Source organism: Babylonia areolata, chromosome 28, assembly GCF_041734735.1.
Source record: "Babylonia areolata isolate BAREFJ2019XMU chromosome 28, ASM4173473v1, whole genome shotgun sequence".
NCBI lineage: Eukaryota > Metazoa > Mollusca > Gastropoda > Neogastropoda > Buccinidae > Babylonia > Babylonia areolata.
Genome location: NC_134903.1, coordinates 2,012,237 through 2,037,822, shown reverse-complemented (window position 1 = coordinate 2,037,822; position 25,586 = coordinate 2,012,237). Strand labels below are relative to the sequence as shown.

Genomic DNA, 25,586 nt, shown 5'->3' with positions numbered 1-25,586 from the left:
TACGGAAACGTTTTGTAACGTGGTTTGCAATTCTTTATCTTTAAAAAAAAATATTTATTTGTTTATTTATGTATTTATTTATCTATTCATCTATCTATTTATTCATTTATCCATCCATGTCCTGACAGGGCAAAAGCACTGTTTTCCAGTTGAAGACCAGGATAGTGGCGTTGTTGGTGCTGATAAACGACGGACTGACGGGTACAGCTCACAGACATTGATGATGAGGACAGGTACAGCTCACAGACATTGATGATGAGGACGGGTACAGCTCACAGACATTGATGATGAGGACGGGTACAGCTCCCAGACATTGATGATGAGGACGGGTACAGCTCACAGACGGAGATGCAGAGACTTGTAAGGACTGTGTGGTGGATGTGGGTCAGGATGCGGACTTAATCCTCGCCTTCGGCAGCCTCCTCGATCCAGTCCATGTATGACGACAAGCGAGTGAAGTAGGATGGAACGCTACAGACCAAAATCAACAATAGTTCATCGCTCAAACCTTCAGACTGCATGACAAAATCAACAACAGTTCATCGCTCAAACCTTCAGACTGCATGACAAGATCAACAATAGTTCATCGCTCAGACCTTCAGACTGCAAGACGAGATCAACAATAGTTATCGCTCAAACCTTCAGGCGACGAGGCAAAATTCAATAATGAATCATCACTCAAACATTCAGATTGCAAGTCAAGGTCAACAATGATCCGTCGCTCAAACATTCAGACTGCAAAACAAGATCAACAATGATTCGTCGCTCAAACATTCAGACTGCAAAACAAGATCAACAATGATTCGTCGCTCAAACATTCAGATTGCAAAACAAGATCAACAATGATTCGTCACTCAAACATTCAGACTGCGATGCAAAGCCAACAATAAGCCATCACACAATCAAGCTGCAAGACAAAATCTACAACGGTCACTAACGGAAAGGATTCTGCACAGAAAGACTGGCAGTGACTGACATAAAGGATTCTCTGAAGAAAGACTATCGGTGACTAACAGAAAGGATTCTGCACAAAGACTGATTGTGTTGTGGTGGTTTTCTTTGTGCTTGCTGCTATTTCCTTGTCATGATATCCCATGAAATGGTGAACATATGGTCTGACCACAATGTTCTGTGATAATAACTGTAGTGATAATAATAACATTAATGATAACAATAATGATAATTATGATAATGACAACAACAATAATAACAATACCACCACCACCACTACTACTACTACTACTTATTATTATTATTATTATTTTTGTTGTTGTTGTTTGGACTTCACTAACTTTGTCCAGCAAAGTTAACAAATCTACTTAAAACAAACAAACAACCCCCCCCCCCCCACACACACAATTGTAACACGGATATAGCAACTGTTGTTCTTCAAATTCTTGCGACACTAGTGTGTCATTTCAATGGGTATCGGGTTACACTCATTTGGAATGTTTGGCAGAGTAGGGGTTACATTCATTTGGAATGTTTGGCAGAGTAGGGGTTACACTCATTTGGAGTGTTTGGCAGAGTAGGGGTTACACTCATTTTGAATGTTTGGCAGAGTAGGGGTTACACTCATTTGGAATGTTTGGCAGAGTAGGGGTTACACTCATCTGGAATGTTTGGCAGAGTAGGGGTTACACTCATTTGGAGTGTTTGGCAGAGTACTGACTCATTACCTGCTGTCAAACCAGCATCGATTGAAGACCCATGACACCAGGCCCACTATTGTGTCGTCAGCCAACATAGCGGGGCTGCCTCCGTCTCCCTGTAACATGGATAGTCAAAGGTCACACACAGGACTGCCTGCAGAGCCCTGCAGTATGGACGGTCAGTGGTCATACACAGGGCTGCCTCTGTCTCCCTGCAACATGGATAGTCATAGGACTTGCTGCAGAGCCCTGCAGTATGGATAGTTAGTGGTTATACACAGGGCTGCCTCTGTCTCCCTGCAACATGGATAGTCATAGGACTTGCTGCAGAGCCCTGCAGTATGGATAGTCAGCAGCCATACACAGGACTGCCTCTGTCTCCCTGCAACATGGATAGTCATAGGACTTGCTGTAGACCCCTGCAGTATGGATAGTCAGCAGCCATACACAGGACTGCCTCGGTCTCCCTGCAACATGGATAGTCACAGGACTTGCTGTAGAGCCCTGCAGTATGGATAGCCAGCAGCCATACACAGGACTGCCTCTGTCTCCCTGCAACATTGATAGTCAAAGGTCACACATGTGACTGCCTGCATAGCCCTGCGGTTTGGATAGGCAGTGATCTTGCATACGACTGTCTGCATAGCCCCGCAGTATGGATAGTCAGCAGCCATACACAGGGCTGCCTCCGTCTCCCTGCAACATGGATAGTCAAAGGTCACACCCAGGGCCACCTGCACAGCCCTGCAGTATGGATAGTCAGAGGTCATACACATGATTATCTCCATCTCTCTGCAACATGGATAGTAAAAGGTCATAAAACACACTGCTGCTACAGCTTCTCCCTCTTGTGACCGGGTCAGTACACAACACATTTAAGCGTCATTCACACATTAAGTCGTGTAATAATAATAATAATGATGATGATAATGATAATAATAATAATAATGATAACAATGATTATCTATATAGCATTAAATCTTGTGCAGACAAATCAAAGTGCTTTCACACCAGTCAGTCAAATCCATGCGTAACCCTAAACTGGGGAAAAACTGAAAACAAGGAAGAGGCAGGAGAGGGAGGCTATGTGGGAGGAGGTGGGTTTTAAGGAAGTACACATACAAACACGTACGCATGTGTGAAGCACGCACGCACACGCGCAAACACACACACAAACAAACAACTAACAAAGAGAGAGTGGATAATTTGACAAGCACAACATTGTTACATCAACCAAGGCAAGACGTGATCAAAATCATGCACTGTGTTCGTCAAACATTTATCCAGTTGAAACAAAAAGTGCTCAACTAGCATGGACCACTCACAAAAAATATTTATTCATGTGAAACATGTCAAACAAAAAGTGTTCAGATAGCACAGATCACTTACAAAACAACAACAGCAAACAAAAAAACCCTTATCCACGTGAAAGATGTGAAAAACATACAGTGCTGAGATAACACAGATCACTCACAATAAACCCTTATCCACGTGAAAGATGTCAAAAACAAACAGTGCTGAGATAACACAGATCACTCACAATAAACCCTTATCCATGTGAAAGATGTGAAAAACCTACAGTGCTGAGATAACACAGATCACTCACAATAAACCCTTATCCGTGTGAAAGATGTGAAAAACAAACAGTGCTGAGATAACAGAGATCAGTCACAAAAACCAAACCCATATTCATGTGAAAGATGACAAAAAACAGAAAGTGCTCAGAGAGCAGAGATCACTCACAAAACAAACTGTCCCATTATTGGTCGGGCTCAACAGACACATCTGTGTGTCAGCGTCGTAATCCAGAGAGTAAGAGCTGCAAACACTGTCGGGCTGGATCATCAGCGCCACTTCCACTGGCTGTCCATGGCCGGGCCTCGCTGTCAATATACGTCACAAAGAACACCCGGTGTGATAGCGCACAATGCCCCCCCCCCACCCCCCACGACGCCCCCCTCCCACCACGACCCTCCAAGTTAACCCCATGAAGTCATCCTGGTGAAGGCCTGAAATGGCTGCAGTGGACAGTTAGCCTGAAATGACTGCAGTGGACAGTTAGCTTGAAATGACTGCAGTGGGCAGTTAGCCTGAAATGACTGCAGTGGGCAGTTAGCCACACTGGTCTCAAAAGCGGTGGATAGTCCATGCCTTCTTTGAGCCCCTTTGCTAACTGAAGCCAGTGGAAGTGTTGAATCAGCCATTATGCTACTCATGAAAGTACAGTGCGAAGCAGTTACTTCATATACTTATGCAGCCAATCGCTCAGTTGGCTACGATGACTGCTTAACGGCAAGCTTTCGCTTGCTCGCGGCGTTAGTTAAGCTGACATTCCTGTGTGTGCCTCCACAGCATATTTGCGCTACGTGTCATTGCACTGTTTTCCTGTTGTAACTTTGGTTAATAAACCATTGGCAGATATCGATCAAGACACAACATTTGGTATGTCATGGAAGCATGCATAACGCGATTTATATCGAAGATACATGGTTAGAGTTCAGAAACTACCACCACTTTGCAGACGACTTTTCAACGGACAGCTGGGTACAAGTGTCAGTATTGCGTCCAGTTGGCTCAAGCTTTCCTAGCCAAAGAGCTATCCATCTATTTTTAGATCAGTGCGTTAGCCCGCAAAAGGTTCAACTCTGGTCCTGAAATGACTGTAGCGGGCAGTCACTGCAAAAGGTTCAACTCTGGTCCTGAAATGACTGTAGCGGGCAGTCACTCCAAGAGGTTCAACCCTGGTCCTGAAATGACTGTAGCGGGCAGTCAGCCTGCAAAAGGTTCAACTCTGGTCCTGAAATGACTGTAGCGGGCAGTCAGCCGGCAAGAGGTTCAACTCTGGTCCTGAAATGACTGTAGCGGGCAGTCAGCCTGCAAGAGGTTCAACTCTGGTCCTGAAATGACTGTAGCGGGCAGTCACTGCAAGAGGTTCAACTCTGGTCCTGAAATGACTGTAGCGGGCAGTCACTGCAAGAGGTTCAACTCTGGTCCTGAAATGACTGTAGCGGGCAGTCAGCCGGCAAGAGGTTCAACGCTGGTCCTGAAATGACTGTAGCAGGCAGTCACTGCAAGAGGTTCAACTCTGGTCCTGAAATGACTGTAGCGGGCAGTCAGCCCGTGAGAAGTTCAACCCTTGTGCTTCTTACCAGCCGCCGTGGCGAAGTGGTTAGCGTCGCGGACTGACGGCTGGGAGGACGCGGGTTCGAATCCCAGCGGAGATGGGTTTTTCGGCCCATGGCCGGCTCCTACCCAGAGTTGAGTGTGCTGTGGGTTTAAATGGGGAGACTGGGACCATACAGTCAAGTGTCATCCACTTCAAGGATATGTCTTTGGGTGTGTTGCTCTAATTACTTGACCAACACTGCAGTGACAAAACAAAAAAAAACCCTTGTGCTTCTACTTCTTCTTCGTTCGTGATCCAACGTTCACTCGTATGTACACGAGTGGGCGTTTACGTGTATGACCGTTTTTACCCCGCCATTTAGGCAGCTATACTCCGTTTTCGGGGGTGTGCATGCTGGGTATCTTCTTGTTTCCATAACCCACCGAACGCTGACTATGGATCACATGATCTTCAACGTGCATGTTTGATCTTCTGTTTGCGAATACACACGAAGGGGGTTCAGGCACAAGCAGGTCTGCACATATGCTGACCTGGGAGATCGGAAAAATCTCCACTCTTCACCCACCTGGCGCCATTACCGAGATTCGAACCCGGGACAATCAGATTGAAAGTCAAACGCTTTAACCACTCGGCTATTGTGCCCGTCATTCATCCTGGCACAGGCCTTAAATGACTGCTGTGGCCAGTTAACCCGTAAATGGTTCAACCCTTGTGCTGAAATCTTCCACAACTCAAAAATTAGGTTTTTGTCTGGTCCAATAGAATGCACAGGTTAGTACCATTGTTAGTGAGGAGAAAACAGGATGGGGGCAGCCCCCAGCACTCCTCCGTCATGGTCCGAGGAGCAGTTCATGAAGTCAGTGAGGGCTGCTGTCTTTTCCATGTTTGGTTGTATGTTCGCTTGCGTGTTTGTGTTGTGTTTGTGTGTGTGTGGTTTTTTTTTTGTTTTTTGGTTTGTGTGTGTGTGTGTGTGTGTGTGTGTGTGTGTGTGTGTGTGTGTGTGTGTGTGTGTGTGTGTTTGTTTTGTTTTCTGCTTTTTTGTAACCGAAACGAAACGTAATTAACTTGACCAGGGCAATGTATTTTTCAAGTATTCCCTGTTTTTCTTCCTCATATAAACACTTCATTTTCTTCTTCTTCTTCGCCATCTTTTTCTTCTTCTTGGGCAAGCAAATGCACATGCTTTTTTTTATTTTTTAAACCAAGTCGTGACAGAGTATGTGCCATTTCCAAACTCACTAGAGGATGTGACCCGAGCTAAGACTGTTTATCACACACACAACCCCCCCCCCCCCCCAACACACACACACAGAAACACACACACACAAAGAAACACACACACACATACGCCTACACACACACACACACACACACACACACACACACACAGATACGCCTACACACACACACAGACACACACACACACACACACACACACGCACACTTGCAGACAACAGCTAAGACTGTTTATCACACACACAACCCCCCCCCCCCAACACACACACACAGAAACACACACACACAAAGAAACACACACACACATACGCCTACACACACACACACACACACACACACACACACACACACACACAGATACGCCTACACACACACACAGACACACACACACACACACACACACACACACACACACGCACACTTGCAGACAAACTAATCGAAAGAGGTGTTGATGACGATGGAATATTGAGCCCTGGTCAACATGATTGTGAAAGATGTCAAGGGCCGAGGAACCATGTCTCTTATTTATACTGGATGCATTGCCTGAATGCACTAAAAGCTGCAGGATAAGCTCAAAAGGAATAGCACCTTATTATCACCATTGTTATTATCATTATTGTTATTATTATTATAATTTTTATCATCATTATCATCATCATCACCATCATCATCAGTATCATCATCATGAGTAGTAGTAATAACACTAGAAGCAGGAACATTAGTCGTAGCACAAGCATCATCATCATCACCAGCAACAGTAGCAGCAGCAACAGTAGCAGCAGCAGCAGCAGCAGCAGTATTAATGGTGCCAGTGACAACGAGAGGGATACAGTCCGCATAGAAAGCGAGAGAATCTGAGCACACTGGTTCGAATCACACCGGCAGTCGCCTGTATTTTCTCGCCCTCCGCTATACCTTAAGTAGTGGTCTGGACGCTAGTCATTCGGATGAGATGATAAACCGAGGTCTTGTGTGCAGCATGCATTCAGCGCACGTAAAAGAACCAACGGCAACAAAAGTGTTGTCCCTGGCAAAATCATGTAGCAAAATTCACTTCGATACAAATACAAATACATACCGGTATTACGGCCAATGACGTAGACATAGTCCTGGAGCAGGTCGTCATCGTCAATGTCATCGTCAGGGAGAATGGCCATCTGACAGTAGTCGGACATATCAAAGGGCTCAGCCAGCTTCAGTAGAGCCACGTTGTTGAACGGCAAGAAATCCACCTCAGTAAAGTTTGGGTGCTGGGGATGGGAGACAGAAAAAATAATAAAAAAATAAAATAATAGAGGGGATGGAGAAATAATCAAGAAACAAACAACAACAACAAAAACGACACAAACAAACAACAACAAAACAGCACCAACTGCAACAGTTTCAGTTGAGGTGTCAAAGCATGCATACTGATCCATACAGGCTACAACACATCTGCTTTAAAAAAAAAAACCACCAACAACAAAAAACCAACAACATATATGTACACACATATATATAAATATATATATATTTTTTTGTTTTGAGTCGATGCCTGATCTTCGCATAGATCCAACGCACTGATCGTGCCTTGAGACCCTGTTCCATGTTTGTGTGAAACGTTAACATAAAAAGAAAAAAAAAGAAGAAATAAAATCATATTTAAAAAAAACAACACCTTAACGAGAGAGGCAAGGCCTTCAAGACTAACTTGTGGTATGCACTTAGAATTATGAAAAAAAACGACGAGAGAAAAAAAATGTCATGCACAATGATCATGGGTAATATGGTTAAAAGATACACTGATGTGACCTTTACCTTTGACACAGAATTTTACACAGCATTGGTATACCATGTTGTATGAAAATCGGAAAAAAACCAAACTTCTATGACTTTCACATTTTTCCTAGGGGGTCATGTTGTGACCTTGATCTTTGACTTTTGTTTCTTTTCATGGTTTCGCTTTCACCACAAGTAATCTTTTTTTACCAAGTCTGCCGAAGATTACATAGCAGACCTCTCTCGCAGAAATATTTCCTATTGATATCAGATGCCAGGTTGTGACCTTGACCTTCAACCTCTGATTTTGAATTTCTCTAGGGATCATACTGTACCCATAACCGGTGAGAAGACCAAGGTTGATTAAAATTGGGGCACACCACGGTCTTTATCTTATTTTTATTTTGCCGTTGTCCTCTGATCCTGATTACCACACCAATATAAAGGGGTGACTTTAAAGGTCTCATTCATTCCTACCACCCTGTCAAGTTCGTTTCCTGTGCTAGTTTATCACACACACACACACACACACACACACACACACAAAGGTATATATATATATATGTGTGTGTGTGTGTGTGTGTGTGTGTGTGTGTGTGAGTAGCCAAGCGCTAGGCTGGCTTCACTGTTTACCACAACAGCAACAGTAGACACCGTTTTCGCAACTGACTTGCCGGTCTACAACGACTCGCACAGAATGTGTGACGCCATTCCCGGTTTGAATGCAAATCCTCTTTTAGACAAAGGCTCCAATCATTTATTAGATCAAGTGTCTGTATCATTCACTGTAATATTATATTTGTTGTGCTTACACACACACTTTAATCAGCTAGAAGCTTACTTGATTTCAGTTGCATGGTTCGTCAGTCTAAAGATTTCAACTGACGCTAAGCTTACGTCATTTTGCCTCGCCACACATCACTCTATTACCAGCATCGAAATCAATTGGGTGAGCTGACATCTGTGTTTCTGACGCAGGGTATTTAATTGATATCTCTTTTTTCGGATCAGTAAACTGCAAGTATTATATACTGGCAGAATCGTCGCAATTCCATCTTTAAATCTATTTCATTTATGTTTGCCTACGTTAACTGTTTTAACACAGTTTGTAAGTTTCAGCGACGAGCTCGCTAAAACTGACCCTTTTCAGGTGACTTAAATTAAGATTATAAATTCATCTTAGATAATCAACATTTCATTTTATACTCATTAGAAAGTAGGCGTTGAGCTCTTTCTTTTGCGAACTATCCGACGTAAATCGGTTCAGGAATAATTTAGAAATCTATTATTGAACACCTTGTAAGAAACACACTTCTTATCAGATTTAGCTTGATTTGAGCCGATCTGTTTCGCAGCACACGCGATTGTCTTTGCAGTCTGCTTAACTTGCATAATGATATAGAGTGGGTGATCAGTGGTCACTTTTCTACCTGGTCAGTCATCATATATATATATATATGTATATATATATATATATATATATATATATGTGTGTGTGTGTGTGTGTGTGTGTGTGTGTGTATGATTGCGTGCGTGCGTGTGTGTGTGTGTGTGTGTGTGTGTGTGTGTGTGCAGAGAGAGAGACAGAGACAGATATACAGAGAGAGAGAGAGAGAGAGAGAGAGACGTATGTAACATATATACGTACACCCATACTTCCCATTATAATCATAATAATATTGATGATAATGATAATAATGATAATCATTTCGCGCTGAATCTTGTGCAGAGACAAACCAAAGCGCTTTCACACCAGTCATTCACACGCATGCATAACTCTCAAACTGGAGAAACTGAAGACAAGAAAGATGCAGGGAAGGGAGGCTATTTTGGGAAGAGGTGGGTTTTAAGGCCAGACTTGAAAGAGCTGAGTGCGGAGACTTGACGAAGCGAAAGAGTAAGTTCATTCCAAATGCAAGGTCCAGAGACAGAGAAAGAACGGTGACCGACAGTGGAGTGTTTGAATCTGGGTATGCGTAAACAGAGTGGATCCGAAGCCGATCGAAGAGAACGAGATGGAGTGTTGAGGTGAAGTCAGCCACAGAGATAGGAAGGAGCAGATCTGTACACACATTTATAACATAGAGTACTGATCTTGCACTTTATTCTGTGTGAGACAGGGAGCCAATGGAGATGTTGCAAAAGAGGAGTGATGTGCTTAGATCTTTTCATTCTGAGGACGAGTCGGGCAGCAGAGTTTTGTATGCGCTGACGGGACAGAGTGGATGAAGCAGGCAAACCAGACAATAGATAGTTACAGTAGTCAATACGAGAGAGAATGAGAGAAAGGACAAGTCTGTATGTTGCGTTGGTGGACAGATATTTCTGAAGGGGACTGATGCGCTGCAACTGACAGCAGCAGGATTGACGTGCCTGACTGATATTTTTTTGCATTGACAGTGTGTTGTCAAGGACAACGCCGAGGTTCCTGACTGAGCTGGAAAGGGGGATGGATGTTCTGTCACGTTTGACTGTGTCACTGTGATGGAAGATAGTTTTTGTTTAGTTCCAATGATCATTGCTTCAGTTTTGTTAGCATTCAAATGTAACTTATTTCATCTAGTTTTGAATGCAATGGAGAAAACGTTGATCATATAGCTCTCACTTTGCTGTTGCATACGTACACACGTACATAAACAAACAGTGTAGACAGACACACTCACCAGGATGATTTCCTCAATAGCTCTGCGTTGAGAACCGCCACACTGTGCAGTGAGATATACGGTAAAACTGAAATTGACCACAAAGAAACATAGTTTTGCAACTTCCGCATTTCAGCAATATACATGATACAAATAAAGAAACATAGTATTGCAACTTCCGTATTTCAGCAATATACATGATACAAATAAAGAAACATAGTTTTGCAACTTCCGTATTTCAGCAATATATATGATACAAATAATGAAACATAGTTTTGCAACTTCCGTATTTCAGCAATGTACATGATACAAATAAAGAAACATAGTTTTGCAACTTCCGTATTTCAGCAATATACATGATACAAATAAAGAAACATAGTTTTGCAACTTCCGTATTTCAGCAATATACATGATACAAATAAAGAAACATAGTTTTGCAACTTCCGTATTTCAGCAATATACATGATACAAATAAAGAAACATAGTTTTGCAACTTCCGCATTTCAGCAATATACATAATACAAATAAAGAAACATAGTTTTGCAACTTCCATATTTCAGCAATATACATGTTACAAATAAAGAAACATAGTTTTGCAACTTCCGTATTTCAGCAATATACATGTTACAAATAAGGAAACATAGTTTTACAACTTCCGTATTTCAGCAATATACATGATACAAATAAAGAAACATAGTTTTGCAACTTCCGTATTTCAGCAATATACATGATACAAAGAAACCAATGTTGATTAAGACAGTGTTTGATAATCTTGCATGTTCTTCATCACTGTCATCACCTTACTCATCAACATCAGAACGTTCTGTTTGAAGCAGTTCCAGAACTTTCAACGCTGTAAAACGTTGGCTTTGTCGCCTGATTTGTCTGTTTTGTAGCTGGGAAGAAACTGGGTCAGACGCCATTGTTGACATGCGCTGCTCGCGTGTACAGGTCACCTGGAAAAGTACTCTGCTGCTCGGGAACCCAGTGACATACTCTGCATTTATTGGTTGCAGTGGAAAGTGGAAAGGTCAATTAAGTTTTTGTTAGCTTATAACGCCTTTATGGAAATTAGGGGCAACTCCAAAGAATCAGAAATTTTTAAGGCTTCAAAAAGGATATGGACACAACAACAACAAAACAAGATAAAACGAGTTTCTGTGGTGTGTGACGCAGAAAACGGAGGTACAGGAGTACCTAATATTCAGGCTTTTAGGCAAGCACTGGAGTGATGGCTGTATTAAGAAAGATAAGGAACATTAAGGAAATACAGATGCAATGGTTTCAACTCAAACTCTGTGATAGAATTTTAGTGTTGATTAATATTTCTAAAATGGACGATACTGAAAACGATAGATGTAATTCTTGTGACACTGAAAAAGATGTTGTGCAACAATATTTGTGGTTTTGCCAAGTTATACGATTGTTCTGGCTTCAGCTCGAAAATAAGATGAAAGACAAAAAAATATGTGGAAATTGTGAAAGTTGTTCTTCAGCCTCGAGCTTATCGTATCTGGTACTGATGAAAAAACGAAACGAGGCAGCTCTCTTTTTTCGTAGACAGATGCAGAATAAGGTCAAACCAGTTTTACACGCATGTATTACTGAACTATATGAAAAAAGTACACAATAGAAAAACAGATATATGTAAAGGAAATGCATTATCACGATTTTTTGCCAACACTCAGCTTATAACATAGATTGACATAAGCTTATAGTTGTGCCAGCAGCAAAGTGAGAGCTGCATTATCAATGGTTTCTCCATTGCAATAGGAAATCATTTACAGCTTAGTCTTTTGTGAAGGACTATGACTCTTAATCTAGGAGGCAAAGTTGCACTGGCTGTTAGTGCTGCAGCCTAAGGCTCTAGTTGGCCTTTGGGAATCATTCCCAACGCCGACTATCCTTAAACCCTCTTGGTCGAGAAAGTGGGGATGTAACTTGGGCAAGACAATCTCCACTATAATCAAATATTCTAGCCCATATAGTCGGGACATCAGTTACCTCCTCTGCTGTTCTTTTTATATTTTTGAAAAGCTATTGAGAAGTCGTAGATAATCATATGGCATTGTACCTGTAGTAGAACTGCCAATATGTACCTTTAGTTAAGAACTGAGGTGTCATGTTCTACACGTTATTCTACGTTTGTTTAGTGTTGTTTGTTTGTTGAAATACCCTTGCAGAGCGTAGTCAAACGGTATATGCAATGCATTGCTCACTGTGTCGTAAATTGACATTCTGTTACATTAGTGTGACAGCACCTCCTGGGAAGGCGTGATTGGGAAGCATGGGGTTGTAACTGTAACAGCAATGGTCAGCTACTTCTACAGATATGTGTCGAGCACGACCTTCTTATCACAAACACCGTCTTCTGCCTCCCTACCCGTAACAGGACGTCATGGATGCATCCTCGCTCTGGCCATTGGCATCTCATCGCATTTGTCATCGTCAGGAAGAGGGACAGGCTGGACGTACGAGTCATGAGGGCCATGTGCGGCGCCGAGTGCTAGACAGACCACCGCCTTATCGTCTCAAAACACAACCTCCGCATCCAGCCCAAGAGACGGCCTCAGGGCATGAAAGCACCCAAACGCCTGAATGTCAACAAGCTGGAGCTAGGCAACATCAAGCAGAGCTTTGCTGACACCCTGGAGGAACGCCTTGAGTCCACCGTGCTGGACAACCAGAATGTGGAGGCAGCATGGGGCGCACTGCATGAGACGGTGTACAACACTGCCATGGAGTGCCTGGGGCCTTCTGCCAGGAAGCACAAAGACTGGTTTGATGAGAACTGCACTGAGATCAAGCAGCTACTGGAAGACAAACGCCAAGCCTACAGAGCTCACATTGAAGATCCCAAGTCACAGTCAAAGAAAGACATACTGAAGAGCGCACGCAGCACCATCCAGCTGAAGCTGCGGCAGATGCAGGATTCCCGGTTGAGCAACAAAGCTGATGAGATCCAGGGCTTTGCAGACAGGAACGACATGAAGAACTTCTATAACGGCCTGAAAGAAGTCTACGGTCCCACCACCTCCGGATCTGCTCCACTCCTCAGTGCTGATGGTTCTACCCTAATCACTGACAAGGACGGGATCCTTGAGAGATGGGTTGAACACTTTGACGGCATATTGAACCGCCCTTCCACCATCAATGATGAAGCCATCGACCGACTCCCCCACAGCACAGATGGCTCATTCTTCAACCTCAGGAGGCTTCAAGCAAAAACCAAGGTGAGGACAGACACCGTCAACGACTTCCTGTTTGCTGATGACTGCACTCTCAACGCTGCCTCCGATGCTGACATGCAACACAGCGTCGACAAGTTCTCTGCTGCCTGTGACAACCTTGGCCTCACAATCAGCACAAAGAAGACTGAGGTGATGCACCAGCCAGCTCCAGGAAAGCCTTACGTTGAACCAAACATCTTCATCAACGGGCAACGACTGAATGCGGTGGACAAGTTCACATACCTGGGCAGTACACTCTCTCGCACAGTTGTCATCGACGACGAGGTGAATGCCAGACTCGCCAAAGCCAGCGCTGCCTTCGGCAGACTCCATAAGAACGTTTGGAACAGGAGAGGCATCACCCTGGAGACGAAGCTCAAAGTATACAAGGCCATAGTTCTCACCACACTGCTCTATGAATGTGAATCATGGACGGTCTACAAACGCCACGCCAAAAAGCTGAACCACTTCCACACCACCAGCCTCAGAAAACTTCTCGGCATAAAGTGCAAGAGAAGATCCCTGACACAGAGGTGCTCACTCGTGCAAACTTGCCCAGCATCTACACCATCTTGATGCAGGCCCAGCTGCGCTGGGCAGGCCATGTAGTTCGCATGCCAGACCACCGGCTCCCCAAGAAACTGCTGTACGGCGAACTCCAACATGGCAAGCTCTCCCATGGAGGCCAAAAGAAGCGCTTCAAAGACACTCTGAAAGCTTCTCTGAAGGCCTTCAACATCAGCCACGACACATGGGAGCTGAATGCAATGGACAGACCAAAGTGGCGTTCAGCTGTCCACAAAGGCGCCAAATCCTGTGAGGCCAACAGAATCGCTGCAGCAGAGCAACACAGACAGGCCAGGAAAAGCAGTGCCAGCAAGTCCCCGACAGCCGCCACCATCCCCTGTCCACACTGCGTCAGAACCTTCCGGGCGCGGATTGGCCTGACCAGTCATCTGCACACCCACAGAGCCCAACCCAACCACCCCCAGGATGACTAGATGGTCCTAGTCGATCCCGACGGACGAACCACACACATATATAGAGGAAATGTCATGGTGTTCAAGACAAAATATAGCCTGTATTAGAAAATAATAAAATGATAATTGACATAAATAAAACAGAAAGGTGGATGAACAAATGAATATAAATAAATCAATCAGTCAATAGATAAAACAAAAGGAGACATGGTGCTCAGGGGTTCAACACATGGAGGAGGCCTGCCGAGACAGCACGAAGCAGCAGACAGGCAGCAGTGGACATCATTGGTGACGACATCATGTGTCACAGTGGGCATCATTGGTGACATCATGTGTCACAGTGGGCATCACTGGTGACCTCATGTGTCACAGTGGACATCACTGGTGACGACCTCATGTGTCACAGTGGGCATCATTGGTGACATCATGTGTCACAGTGGGCATCACTGGTGACCTCATGTGTCACAGTGGGCATCATTGGTGACGACATCATGTGTCACAGTGGGCATCATTAGTGACGACCTCATGTGTCACAGTGGGCATCATTGGTGACGACCTCATGTGTCACAGTGGGCATCATTGGTGATCTCATGTGTCACAGTGGGCATCATTGGTGACCTCATGTGTCACAGTGGGCATCATTGGTGACGACCTCATGTGTCACAGTGGGCATCATTGGTGACGACCTCGTGTGTCACAGTGGGCATCATTGGTGACGACCTCATGTGTCACAGTGGGCATCAATGGTGACCTCATGTGTCACAGTGGGCATCATTGGTGACGACCTCGTGTGTCACAGTGGGCATCAATGGTGACCTCATGTGTCATAGTGGGCATCATTGGTGACGACCTCGTGTGTCACTGTTGGCATCATTGGTGACGACCTCATGTGTCACAGTGGGCATCATTGGTGACCTCATGTGTCACAGTGGGCATCATTGGTGACGACCTCATGTGTCACTGGGCACGAAGCAATGTACTTTCTTTTTTCTTTGCACATTCAACATTAGTTATGTTTTCTAATTTTATCTTTGTATATTTGCACATCCACGTTTTTTTTAAAAACAAATTTCCATTGTTGCATTTGGAGTTTTTATTTTGGAACTAATATTTCTTAATTGATGTGTTAAATTAGAATATATATATCTATGGTTATTTTAAAAATGTGATGCATTTAGTACAGAAACTGCTATTCAAGAAGAAGAAGAACAACAACGACAACAACAAGAACAACAACAAGACGAAGAAGAAGAAGAAGGAGAAGAAGAAGAACAACAACAGCTAGAACGAGAGGTAGAGCAGCGTACACATTGTCATAGCAGTGAGCCACTGTGATGACGGTGCTTTCGTCATAGAGGACGCCATGACAATGGTGGTTGGGGCCATAAAACACCTCCACATAGAACGGGTAAAAGAGGAATTCCATGATGGAATACCCTCCCAGGAACCTGTCCTCCTCCTTCTCCATACTGGCTGGGGCTGTGCTGACGTCTGCACACACACACACACACACACACACACGCACACACACAAATACACACACACAACACACACACATCCACACACACACGTGGAGACGTAAAGCAGACGTGTACAAGGACAGAAAGACACCTCTCTCTCTCTCTGTCTCTGTCTCTATATCTGTGCCCCCGTTTCACCCTCTCTCTCTGTCTCTCTTACTCTCTCTCTGTACACACACACACACACACACACACACACACACACACACACACACACACACACATACATACATACGTATATATATGTTTATACACACGCAGAAGATCAAATACGCACGTTAAAGATCCCGTAATCCTTGTCAACGTTAGGTGGGTTATGGAAACAAGAACATACCCACCATGCACACCCCCGAAAACGGAGTATGGTTGCCTACATGGCAGGGTAAAAACGGTCATACACGTAAAAGCCCACTCGTGTACATTAGAGTGAACGTGGGAGTTGCAGCCCACGAAGGAAGAAGGAAGAAAGAAGAAGAAGAAGTATACTGAGCACGGTGGTCAGCATTGACAGCCAAACAGCACTGACTCCGGTAAAGTGTCGTGTACAGCAGACTTTACTTGGATCTCCGAAGAGATGCTATCCACCACTGGTTGACGAAATTAAGGATACACTGATAGTGAAGATCTCCAAAGAGATGCTATCCACCACTGGTTGACGAAATTAAGGATACACTGATAGTGAAGATCTCCAAAGAGATGCTATCCACCACTGGTTGACGAAATTAAGGATATACTGATAGTGAAGATCTCCAAAGAGATCCTATCCACCACTGGTTGACGAAATTAAGGATATACAAATAGTGAAGATCTCCGAAGAGATGCTATCCACCACTGGCTGACGAAATTAAGGATATACTGACAGTGAAGGAAAACAAGCGCAGATAACAACCAAACAACCCTTCCGATATTCAAATAACATGGCAACGATATATATTGTATAAAAAAAAAGGGAAATGTGAAATTGATGACCGACATCCTTCACAGACTGCAGTTGGGGGCCATTTGAATTCTCTCTGAGGGAGAGAACCAGTTATATGCCTGATATGACTGCATTTATGTACCCTGTGGAGTCCTCAGACATCCCGACATTGGCAGTGAACTAGCATCCCCTGTGGCAAAATGTTCAAGTCTAGTGTTCTCAATCAAACCCAGAAAAGTCATAATCCAATGACTTCAAAAAAGCAGTCCATGATGGATTTATATGTCTATACTTTGGAACTCCATATAAATACTGAATTATTCAAATGACTTTGAACTCTTTCTTCCAAAGCAGCCGGGATACAGAGCAAACCACTTATGTCACACTGAGTTAAGAATCCAGTCGACCAATGGCTTACCTAATATAAAACAATAGTTAAATCCTTGGACTTATAACTGTAGAGTTTGCAAAGACCTTTCACTCCTTTTAAAAAAAATCATGGTGTTTCTTTGAATTCCTATCATCATTTCTCTGAAGAAGATTTTGAGCAATGAATGGAAGGTCTTTGACTGGGATGGCAGACTCCCGTTAGGGACCGTATTCAAGAGTCCATCGTGTCCACGGGTAAATGTGTACCTGCGGGTAATCTGCCTGAGGCAAGGCAAACTTGTAAGCAGTATCCGGTATTCAGGAACACGAGAGCCTACCCACGGGTCAAAAAACCCACAGGCAATTTACCATTACTATCTGCCAAAGGTGACTGCCCACGAAGCAGAGGTAAATATGACGGATCCTTTTGTGTTTTTGTTGAGGGAAAACAGGCGTGCTTTGCGGATAGCACGTGTTTTGCGAACTCTCTGACTGGTCTGAACTGTGGTGCTGTGCGAAGTAAAAGAACATGCACAGAAGGGAATCACCGGGATTTTAATCATTGACGATGGTTTAGCTGCCTGAGTGCACAGTGCATGTCTTGAATATGAAGATAATTTAACCTTCATGTTAAACTATACCCATGGGTCTGTACCATGTCGAAGATAACTTGCCCTGAGGTAAAATGACTGTTGTCTTGAATACGGCCCTAGGTGGGCACAATTTCTGTCTCTGTTTCCAGGAGGCGCTAAAGCCTGTGGACCAACCCATTCATTCAACACATCTGCTTTTCTTTCTTTTTCTCTTTTTCCTGTTTATTGTTAAAGGAAGTTGGTCCCCTCCCTGTTTATTGTTAAAGGAAACTGGTGCCTGACCCACGATAAACCCCAAAGTGCTGGTCGGGCCTTACATCAATTCAATATTTTATTGTCTGCTTCAATCAATTAAAACAGAAAAAAAAAGATTTCGGCTCATTCAACTGCTCTGTATCTCTCTTTCTGTATCTCACTGTCTTTGTCTCTGTCTCTCTGTCCGTCTGTCTGTATCTCTCTCTCCCCCTCTCTTTGTAACACACACACACACACACACACACACACACACACACACACACATATATATATATATATATATATATATATATGCTAGCCCTGTCCTACTCACCACAGACCCACACAGACAGGAGGACAGCAGCAGAAAACCACAGCGATCTCATGGCGGAAGAGCGGTGAACTGAACGAATTACTGTCAATGGACAAAACGATCCCAAAACTTTGGAGGAGGAGACGCCTCGTAGCTGGCTGTTCTCGTTCAAGCAACGAAGATACACACCCGGCTGTAGAAGTCCAAGTCACTTAGCACTGCTGCTACTGCTAGCTCAGTGAAGAAGAGACGTTGCTGGAGAAGGATGCTGGCGCGGGTTATATGCCGAGCAGAGTCGTGCTGAAGCCAGGACCTTCGTCACGATGGCGTGGGCTATCTGCTCTGGCCGATCACTGTCCCCACGCGATGGAGCAAGCACGTGGTCTCCGTGTTGATAGAATCCCCCACGCTTGGGCCGTGATGGTCGTGATGATGGGCTGACAGATTGAAGGGCTGGCGTACTGACGCCGCTGGGAGAATAATAAAACAACAACAACAACAACCAGCAGAAAACAATGGACCATAGAGTACCTGGGACAGACATGGGTAGCAGTGTGTGTGTGTGCGTGTGTGTGTGCGTGTGTGTGTGTGTGTGTGTGTGTGTGTGTGTGTGTGTGCGCGCGCGTGTGCACGCGCACAGAATTTCCTATATTTTGTTTTCTATTATTTTGACGACTATGACAGATGACGGGGGTGATGACGATGTTGCCATGGGGCCCGTTTAGGTTTGGGTTCACCTGACAAGACTGTTTCTTTTTCACATCATTATCCTGTCCTGGCGTCCACCAGACTGAGAGATACACACATCTGCAGTGTTGGTCAGGAATTTGAGCCACACTCCCAAAGACTCCATGAAGTGGATGACCCTGCACTGTATGGTTCCTTCTTCCCATCTAATGATAATAATAATGATGATAATGATAATGATGATGATAATGATAAGTAGTTGTAGTGTTTATATGGCGCTGAATCTTATACAGAGACAAATCAAAGCGCTTTCAAACCAGTCAATCACGCACATGCATGACTCTAAACTGGAAAATACTGAAGACAAGGAAGAGGTAGGGAAGAGAGGCTGTCTTGGGAAGAGGTGGGTTTTAAGGCCAGACTTGAAAGAGCTGAATGCGAAGACCTGACGAAGCGAAAGAGGAAGTTCATTCTAAATGCAAGGTCCAGAGACAGAGAAAGAACGGCGGCCAACAGTGGAGTGTTTGAATCTGGGTATGCGTAAACAGAGTGAATCCGAAGCCGATTGTAGAGAGCGAGATGGAGTGTAGAGGTGAAGGCAGCCACAGAGATAGGAAGGGGCAGATTTGTGAATACATTTATAACATGGAGTACTGATCTTATACTTTATTCTGTGTGAGATAGGGAGCCAATGGAGATATTGCAACTGAAGAGTGATGTGCTCAGATTCTTTCTGAGGACAAGTCCGGCAGCAGAGTTTTGTGTGCACTGAAGGGACTGAATGGATGAAACAGGCAAACCAGGCAATAGAGAGTTACATTGAGTAGTAAAGAGGCAAACCATATAATAGAGAGTTACATTCAGTTGTCAAGAGGCAAACCAGACAATAGAGAGTTAGTCAGTAGTCAAGATGCAAACCAGACAATAGAGTTACATTGAACAGTCAAGAGACAAACCAGACAATAGAGAGTTACAGTCAGTAGTCAAGAGACAAACCAGACAATAGAGAGTTACACTGAGTAGGCAAGAGGCAAACCAGACAATAGAGAGTTATATTCAGTAGTCAAGAGGCAAACCAGACTATAGAGTAACATTCAGTAGTCAAGAGACAAACCAGACAATAGAGAGTTACATTCAGTAGTCAAGAGACAAACCAGACTATAGAGTTACATTCAGTAGTCAAACGACAAAACAAACTATAGAGTAACATTCAGTAGTCAAGAGACAAACCAGACAGTAGAGAGTTACATTGAGTAGTCAAGAGACAAACCAGACAATAGAGAGTTACAGTCAGTAGTCAAGAGACAAACCAGACAATAGAGAGTTACATTCAGTAGTCAAGAGACAAACCAGACAATAGAGAGTTACAGTCAGTAGTCAAGAGACAAACCAGACAATGGAGAGTTACAGTCAGTAGTCAAGAGACGAACCAGACAATGGAGAGTTACAGTCAGTAGTCAAGAGACAAACCAGACAATAGAGAGTTACATTCAGTAGTCAAGAGACAAACCAGACAATAGAGTTACATTCAGTAGTCAAGAGACAAACCAGACAATAGAGAGTTACATTCAGTAGTCAAGAGACAAACCAGGCAATAGAGAGTTACAGTCAGTAGTCAAGAGACAAACCAGTCAAGAGACAAACCAGACAATAGAGAGTTACAGTCAGTAGTCAAGAGTCAAACCAGACAATAGAGAGTTACAGTCAGTAGTCAAGAGACAAACCAGACAAGAGAGAGTTACAGTCAGTAGTCAAGAGACAAACCAGACAATAGAGAGTTACAGTCAGTAGTCAAGAGACAAACCAGTCAAGAGACAAACCAGACAATAGAGAGTTACAGTCAGTAGTCAAGAGACAAACCAGACAATAGAGTTACAGTCAGTAGTCAAGAGATAAACCAGACAATAGAGAGTTACATTCAGTAGTCAAGAGACAAACCAGACAATAGAGTTACAGTCAGTAGTCAAGAGACAAACCAGACAATAGAGAGTTACATTCAGTAGTCAAGAGACAAACCAGACAATAGAGAGTTACATTCAGTAGTCAAGAGACAAACCAGACAATAGAGTTACAGTCAGTAGTCAAGAGACAAACCAGACAATAGAGAGTTATAGTCAGTAGTCAAGAGACAAACCACACAATAGAGTAACAGTCAGTAGTCAAGAGACAAACCACACAATAGAGAGTTATAGTCAGTAGTCAAGAGACAAACCAGACAATAGAGAGTTACAGTCAGTAGTCAACAGACAAACCAGACAATAGAGTTACAGTCAGTAGTCAAGAGACAAACCAGACAATAGAGTTACAATCAGTAGTCAAGAGTCAAACCAGACAATAGAGAGTTACAGTCAGTAGTCAAGAGACAAACCACACAATAGAGTAACAGTCAGTAGTCAAGAGACAAACCACACAATAGAGAGTTATAGTCAGTAGTCAAGAGACAAACCAGACAATAGAGAGTTACAGTCAGTAGTCAAGAGACAAACCACACAATAGAGTAACAGTCAGTAGTCAAGAGACAAACCACACAATAGAGAGTTATAGTCAGTAGTCAAGAGACAAACCAGACAATAGAGAGTTACAGTCAGTAGTCAACAGACAAACCAGACAATAGAGTTACAGTCAGTAGTCAAGAGACAAACCAGACAATAGAGTTACAATCAGTAGTCAAGAGTCAAACCAGACAATAGAGAGTTACAGTCAGTAGTCAAGAGACAAACCAGACAAGAGAGTTACAGTCAGTAGTCAAGAGTCAAACCAGACAATAGAGAGTTATAGTCAGTAGTCAAGAGACAAACCAGACAATAGAGTTACATTCAGTAGTCAAGAGACAAACTAGACAATAGAGAGTTACAGTCAATAGTGAAGGCGAGAGAGGATGAGAGAAACGAGCCCACAGCACACTCAATTCTGAGCACGTGCCGGCCACGGGCAGGAAATCACCACCTCCGATGTGGGATCGAACCAATGTCCTCCCAGTCATAGTCTGCGACACTGACCACTTGGCCATGGCGGCTGGTATGCATTTTGAGGCTTGTTGGCGGGCAAGCTGGGACACCTTGTCTTCGTCATGCACACACAGATTTCGTGTTATGATTGAACGTTCGGCCGATTCTTCCAACACGAATGTACCATACATCTGGTCTTTGATCAACAGCAACAGCAAAAAACAATGGACCCTACAGTACCTGGAACAGTCTGGAGTTGCAGTGTGTGTGTGTGTGTGTGTGTGTGTGTGTGTGTGTGTGTGTGTGTGTGTGTGTGTGTGTGTGTGTGTGTGTGTGTGTGTGTGTGTGTGTGTGTGTGTGTGTGTGTGTGTGTGTGTATGTGTGTGTGTGTGTGTGTGTGTGTGTGTGTGTGTGTGTGTGTGTGTGACGTACCCAAGATCTATTCCGGGAAACAGTCTCCAGGCACAGCTCGATTTGTAACACTCAACAGCGTCTTGCAAGAGATACACAGGCAAAGCATTCACAGGTCAGAACATTTATTTACACACTCACACTGGTGCATCAAACAAGCATGAACACGATCTTACACGATGACTGATGGGGTCCAAGAGGGGGGTCTAACTATCTTGACAGAAAGAACGCCTCCCCCTTACCGAAAGAATGCCTTAATGCTGCCCTACCTCAATAGGCTGCCCTACCTCAATCTATTTTAGTATTTATCCCCGGGATCGGCTATGGGAATGGTGAATGCTGAAAAGTAACGTGTAAAAACAACAACATATATATATATATATATATATATATATATTATCAATCGATTTAAGTCCCGGGAACCTTTCTGTTCTCCGCGCCAAAAGAACAACAACAACAACAACAAAAACAAAACAACAACTTTTTCAAGAAGCGCTTCTAAATCCTTGTCTGGAACAATTAACATTCATACACAGTTCTCGTCTACGAAGATGGGGCCTTCTCTACACATTGTCCAAACTTTCCCCCACCGCTCACGACCAGGTCGGGGACACAAAAAACGATACTCGCTGGGATGCTGTCTGTTTGACAGGTGGGCTGTTGCCTGTGATGGAGGGTTTTGTACAGTTACAGTTCTTGATCATCTGTATTATAGGTGATGATGATCGTTTTAAGCATTGTATGACGTTGACTTTTGTTTTGACAGCTGGGGTTGGCTGATGACTTGAATTGGGCTGTTAACTTGATTTGGTTCGATTTTGATTTGACTTCAGACATTAGGGGAAAAAAGAAGAATCAGTGACACATTTTTCATCATATCACATAAGCATCTTACAGTCTCATAAAGTATCAGTGACACATTTTTAACACATCACATAAAGCATCTAACAGTGATATAAAGTATCAGTGACAATTTTCCCATCACATCACACAACACACAAGCATCCTACAGGCATACAAAGTATCAGAGACACATTTTCCAACATCACACAGACATCATACAGGCTCAACAGCGCAGGGCCTTCTCCGGTGTGTGGCCTTGTGGGGACACAACATTGACAGTTGTCTGATGCCATTTGAACAGTGTGGAAGACAGGGCAGCAACAAGAATAAAACAAAGGTGTTAACAATGATTTGTGCTGTACTTATATACATGCATTTAATTATCTGTGATTGAACTTGATATGGCTGGAAATGATATTTTTCCAAGAGATGTTTTATCTTAAATATGCACACATATATGCGCAATTCATTGTTTATTTGTTGGTTATTGTTGTCAGTACATAAAATGACCTGGTTTTATCATGTGTGGGGGTGTAAATGTATGATGTCTTTTATTTCATTTCTATGTTTGACAGAAGAGAACAAAATTAAGGCGTGATATTAATGCCTGTGTGTATGGAGCCATTCATTCACGTGTACATCAGGAACTGAAGAAATTGTTTAATTTACCACGATTTGTTTTTGGGATAGATTTTGTCTTATGATTATATTTAAAGATGACTGATAAGATGATGTGTTTTTATAAAGATTTAAGTGATAAGAGCAGTTTTTTTTTAATTGGATAATCGATTCTTATGGATGTACCAGTATTTATTGGATCTGTTGATAACATTATTGATTCATTGTGGGATATATATGATTCATTGTGGGATATATTACTCCAATATTGCCTTGATTGAGTGAGAAATAAATATTACAAACAAATCATTGATTTATTTACAATGATGTGAATTTTTTGTGTGTATTCTGTCTCCCAAGTTGACCTGCTGGTGTTTGAATGCAGAAGATAAAATGTGCATGTTGTAATCCCAGTTGGTTGTATCAAATATGCATGTCAAATACCCGGTAATTCTGATCAGTTTTCAGCTGGTGTTGGAAACACAGATATATTAGGCGTGCACACAGCTAGAACATAAGTCTGGCTGCTTGAATGACAGGGTACAAACATTTTGTGAACAGATATCAAATTTCATAGTTCTGTCTGAGCCTTGTTTTGTTTGGTCACTAATCTTATAATCTTATGTCTGTTGTTTTTGGTGTGAATGAGGCAAAATTCCTTTTTAATGGGAGGTCACTCTAGACAACTTTAAATTACTATAAAGTAGTTGTTTCCCTTAGATCGTCCGCACTTTCGCTGCTTCCTTCTCTAAGTGTGGGTGTCGGTGTGTGTGTCTTCTTTTCTTCTCTTTTCTGTTTTTGTCGGACAGTTTCTCTGTTTATCTTTCTCTCTGTCTCTCTCACTATCTCTTTCACTTCCGCCAGCGTCTCACTTTCTGCTTCTGTCTCTCTGTGTCTGCCATGACTGTGTGGTTCAATGAGTTTGTTGTAACTGTATCCTCCACACCCCAAAAGGGGCAACAGGATTAAATTTCTTTGAATCTTTGTGTGTGTGTGTGTGTGGTGTGTGTGACACACACCACGTCGCACTGCATGTACATATGTACATATACACGCACGCACACACGCATGCAGATGAGGAGAGACAGTGAGAGACAAACAGGAAGATATAGACACAAACGTTCATTCCTTCAGTGCACAGATTAGGAGAGACAGAGACAAACAGGAAGATATAGACACAAACGTGCATTCCTTCAGCACACAATGATATCCCAGCAAGTCCTCCTTTGCACTTCGTGTATTTATTTCAGCAAGTCTGGTCTGACACTGAATGACATGTGACGCACACAACAAACACCCTGGCTAGCACTGGCTGAATCAGAAGCTGACACGTTTTTCACGTGTGCTCAATCATTAGACTGAAAACACACTTTAATATATGAATACTGGTTTACACTAGTTGCGATTTAAAAAACCTGTTTTGGCTGGAAAGGTGACGATAATACAGTCACGAACATTTTCAACTTTCCAGAATTAATTTCAGCTGGTGAACAGTCACACTGAACT

At 43.2% G+C, this 25,586-nt stretch overlaps 1 protein-coding gene across 1 annotated transcript; it reads right to left on the bottom strand.

The window, feature by feature from the left end:
* LOC143301749 (chymotrypsin-1-like) lies at positions 1-18,811 on the bottom strand. Its single transcript, XM_076616136.1, has 7 exons — positions 18,595-18,811; positions 15,933-16,116; positions 10,437-10,503; positions 7,094-7,265; positions 3,396-3,535; positions 1,680-1,768; positions 1-471 (listed from the first exon to the last, which is right to left on the bottom strand). Exons 1-7 carry the CDS (start codon positions 18,644-18,646, stop codon positions 399-401), a joined length of 777 nt encoding a protein of 258 aa, XP_076472251.1. The 5' UTR covers positions 18,647-18,811; the 3' UTR covers positions 1-398.
* Positions 18,812-25,586: the final 6,775 nt, after the last annotated feature.

Bases quoted from the DNA above. Each gene is read 5' to 3' on its own strand.
- LOC143301749 (XM_076616136.1), bottom strand. From the start codon at position 18,646: ATGAGATCGCTGTGGTTTTCTGCTGCTGTCCTCCTGTCTGTGTGGGTC. The intron at 10,504-15,932 runs GTACGCTGCTCT...GGTCAATTTCAG, and splicing joins GCTCACTGCTATGACAATGT to TTTTACCGTATATCTCACTG. The intron at 472-1,679 runs GTAATGAGTCAG...TTTGGTCTGTAG, and splicing joins CGATGCTGGTTTGACAGCAG to CGTTCCATCCTACTTCACTC.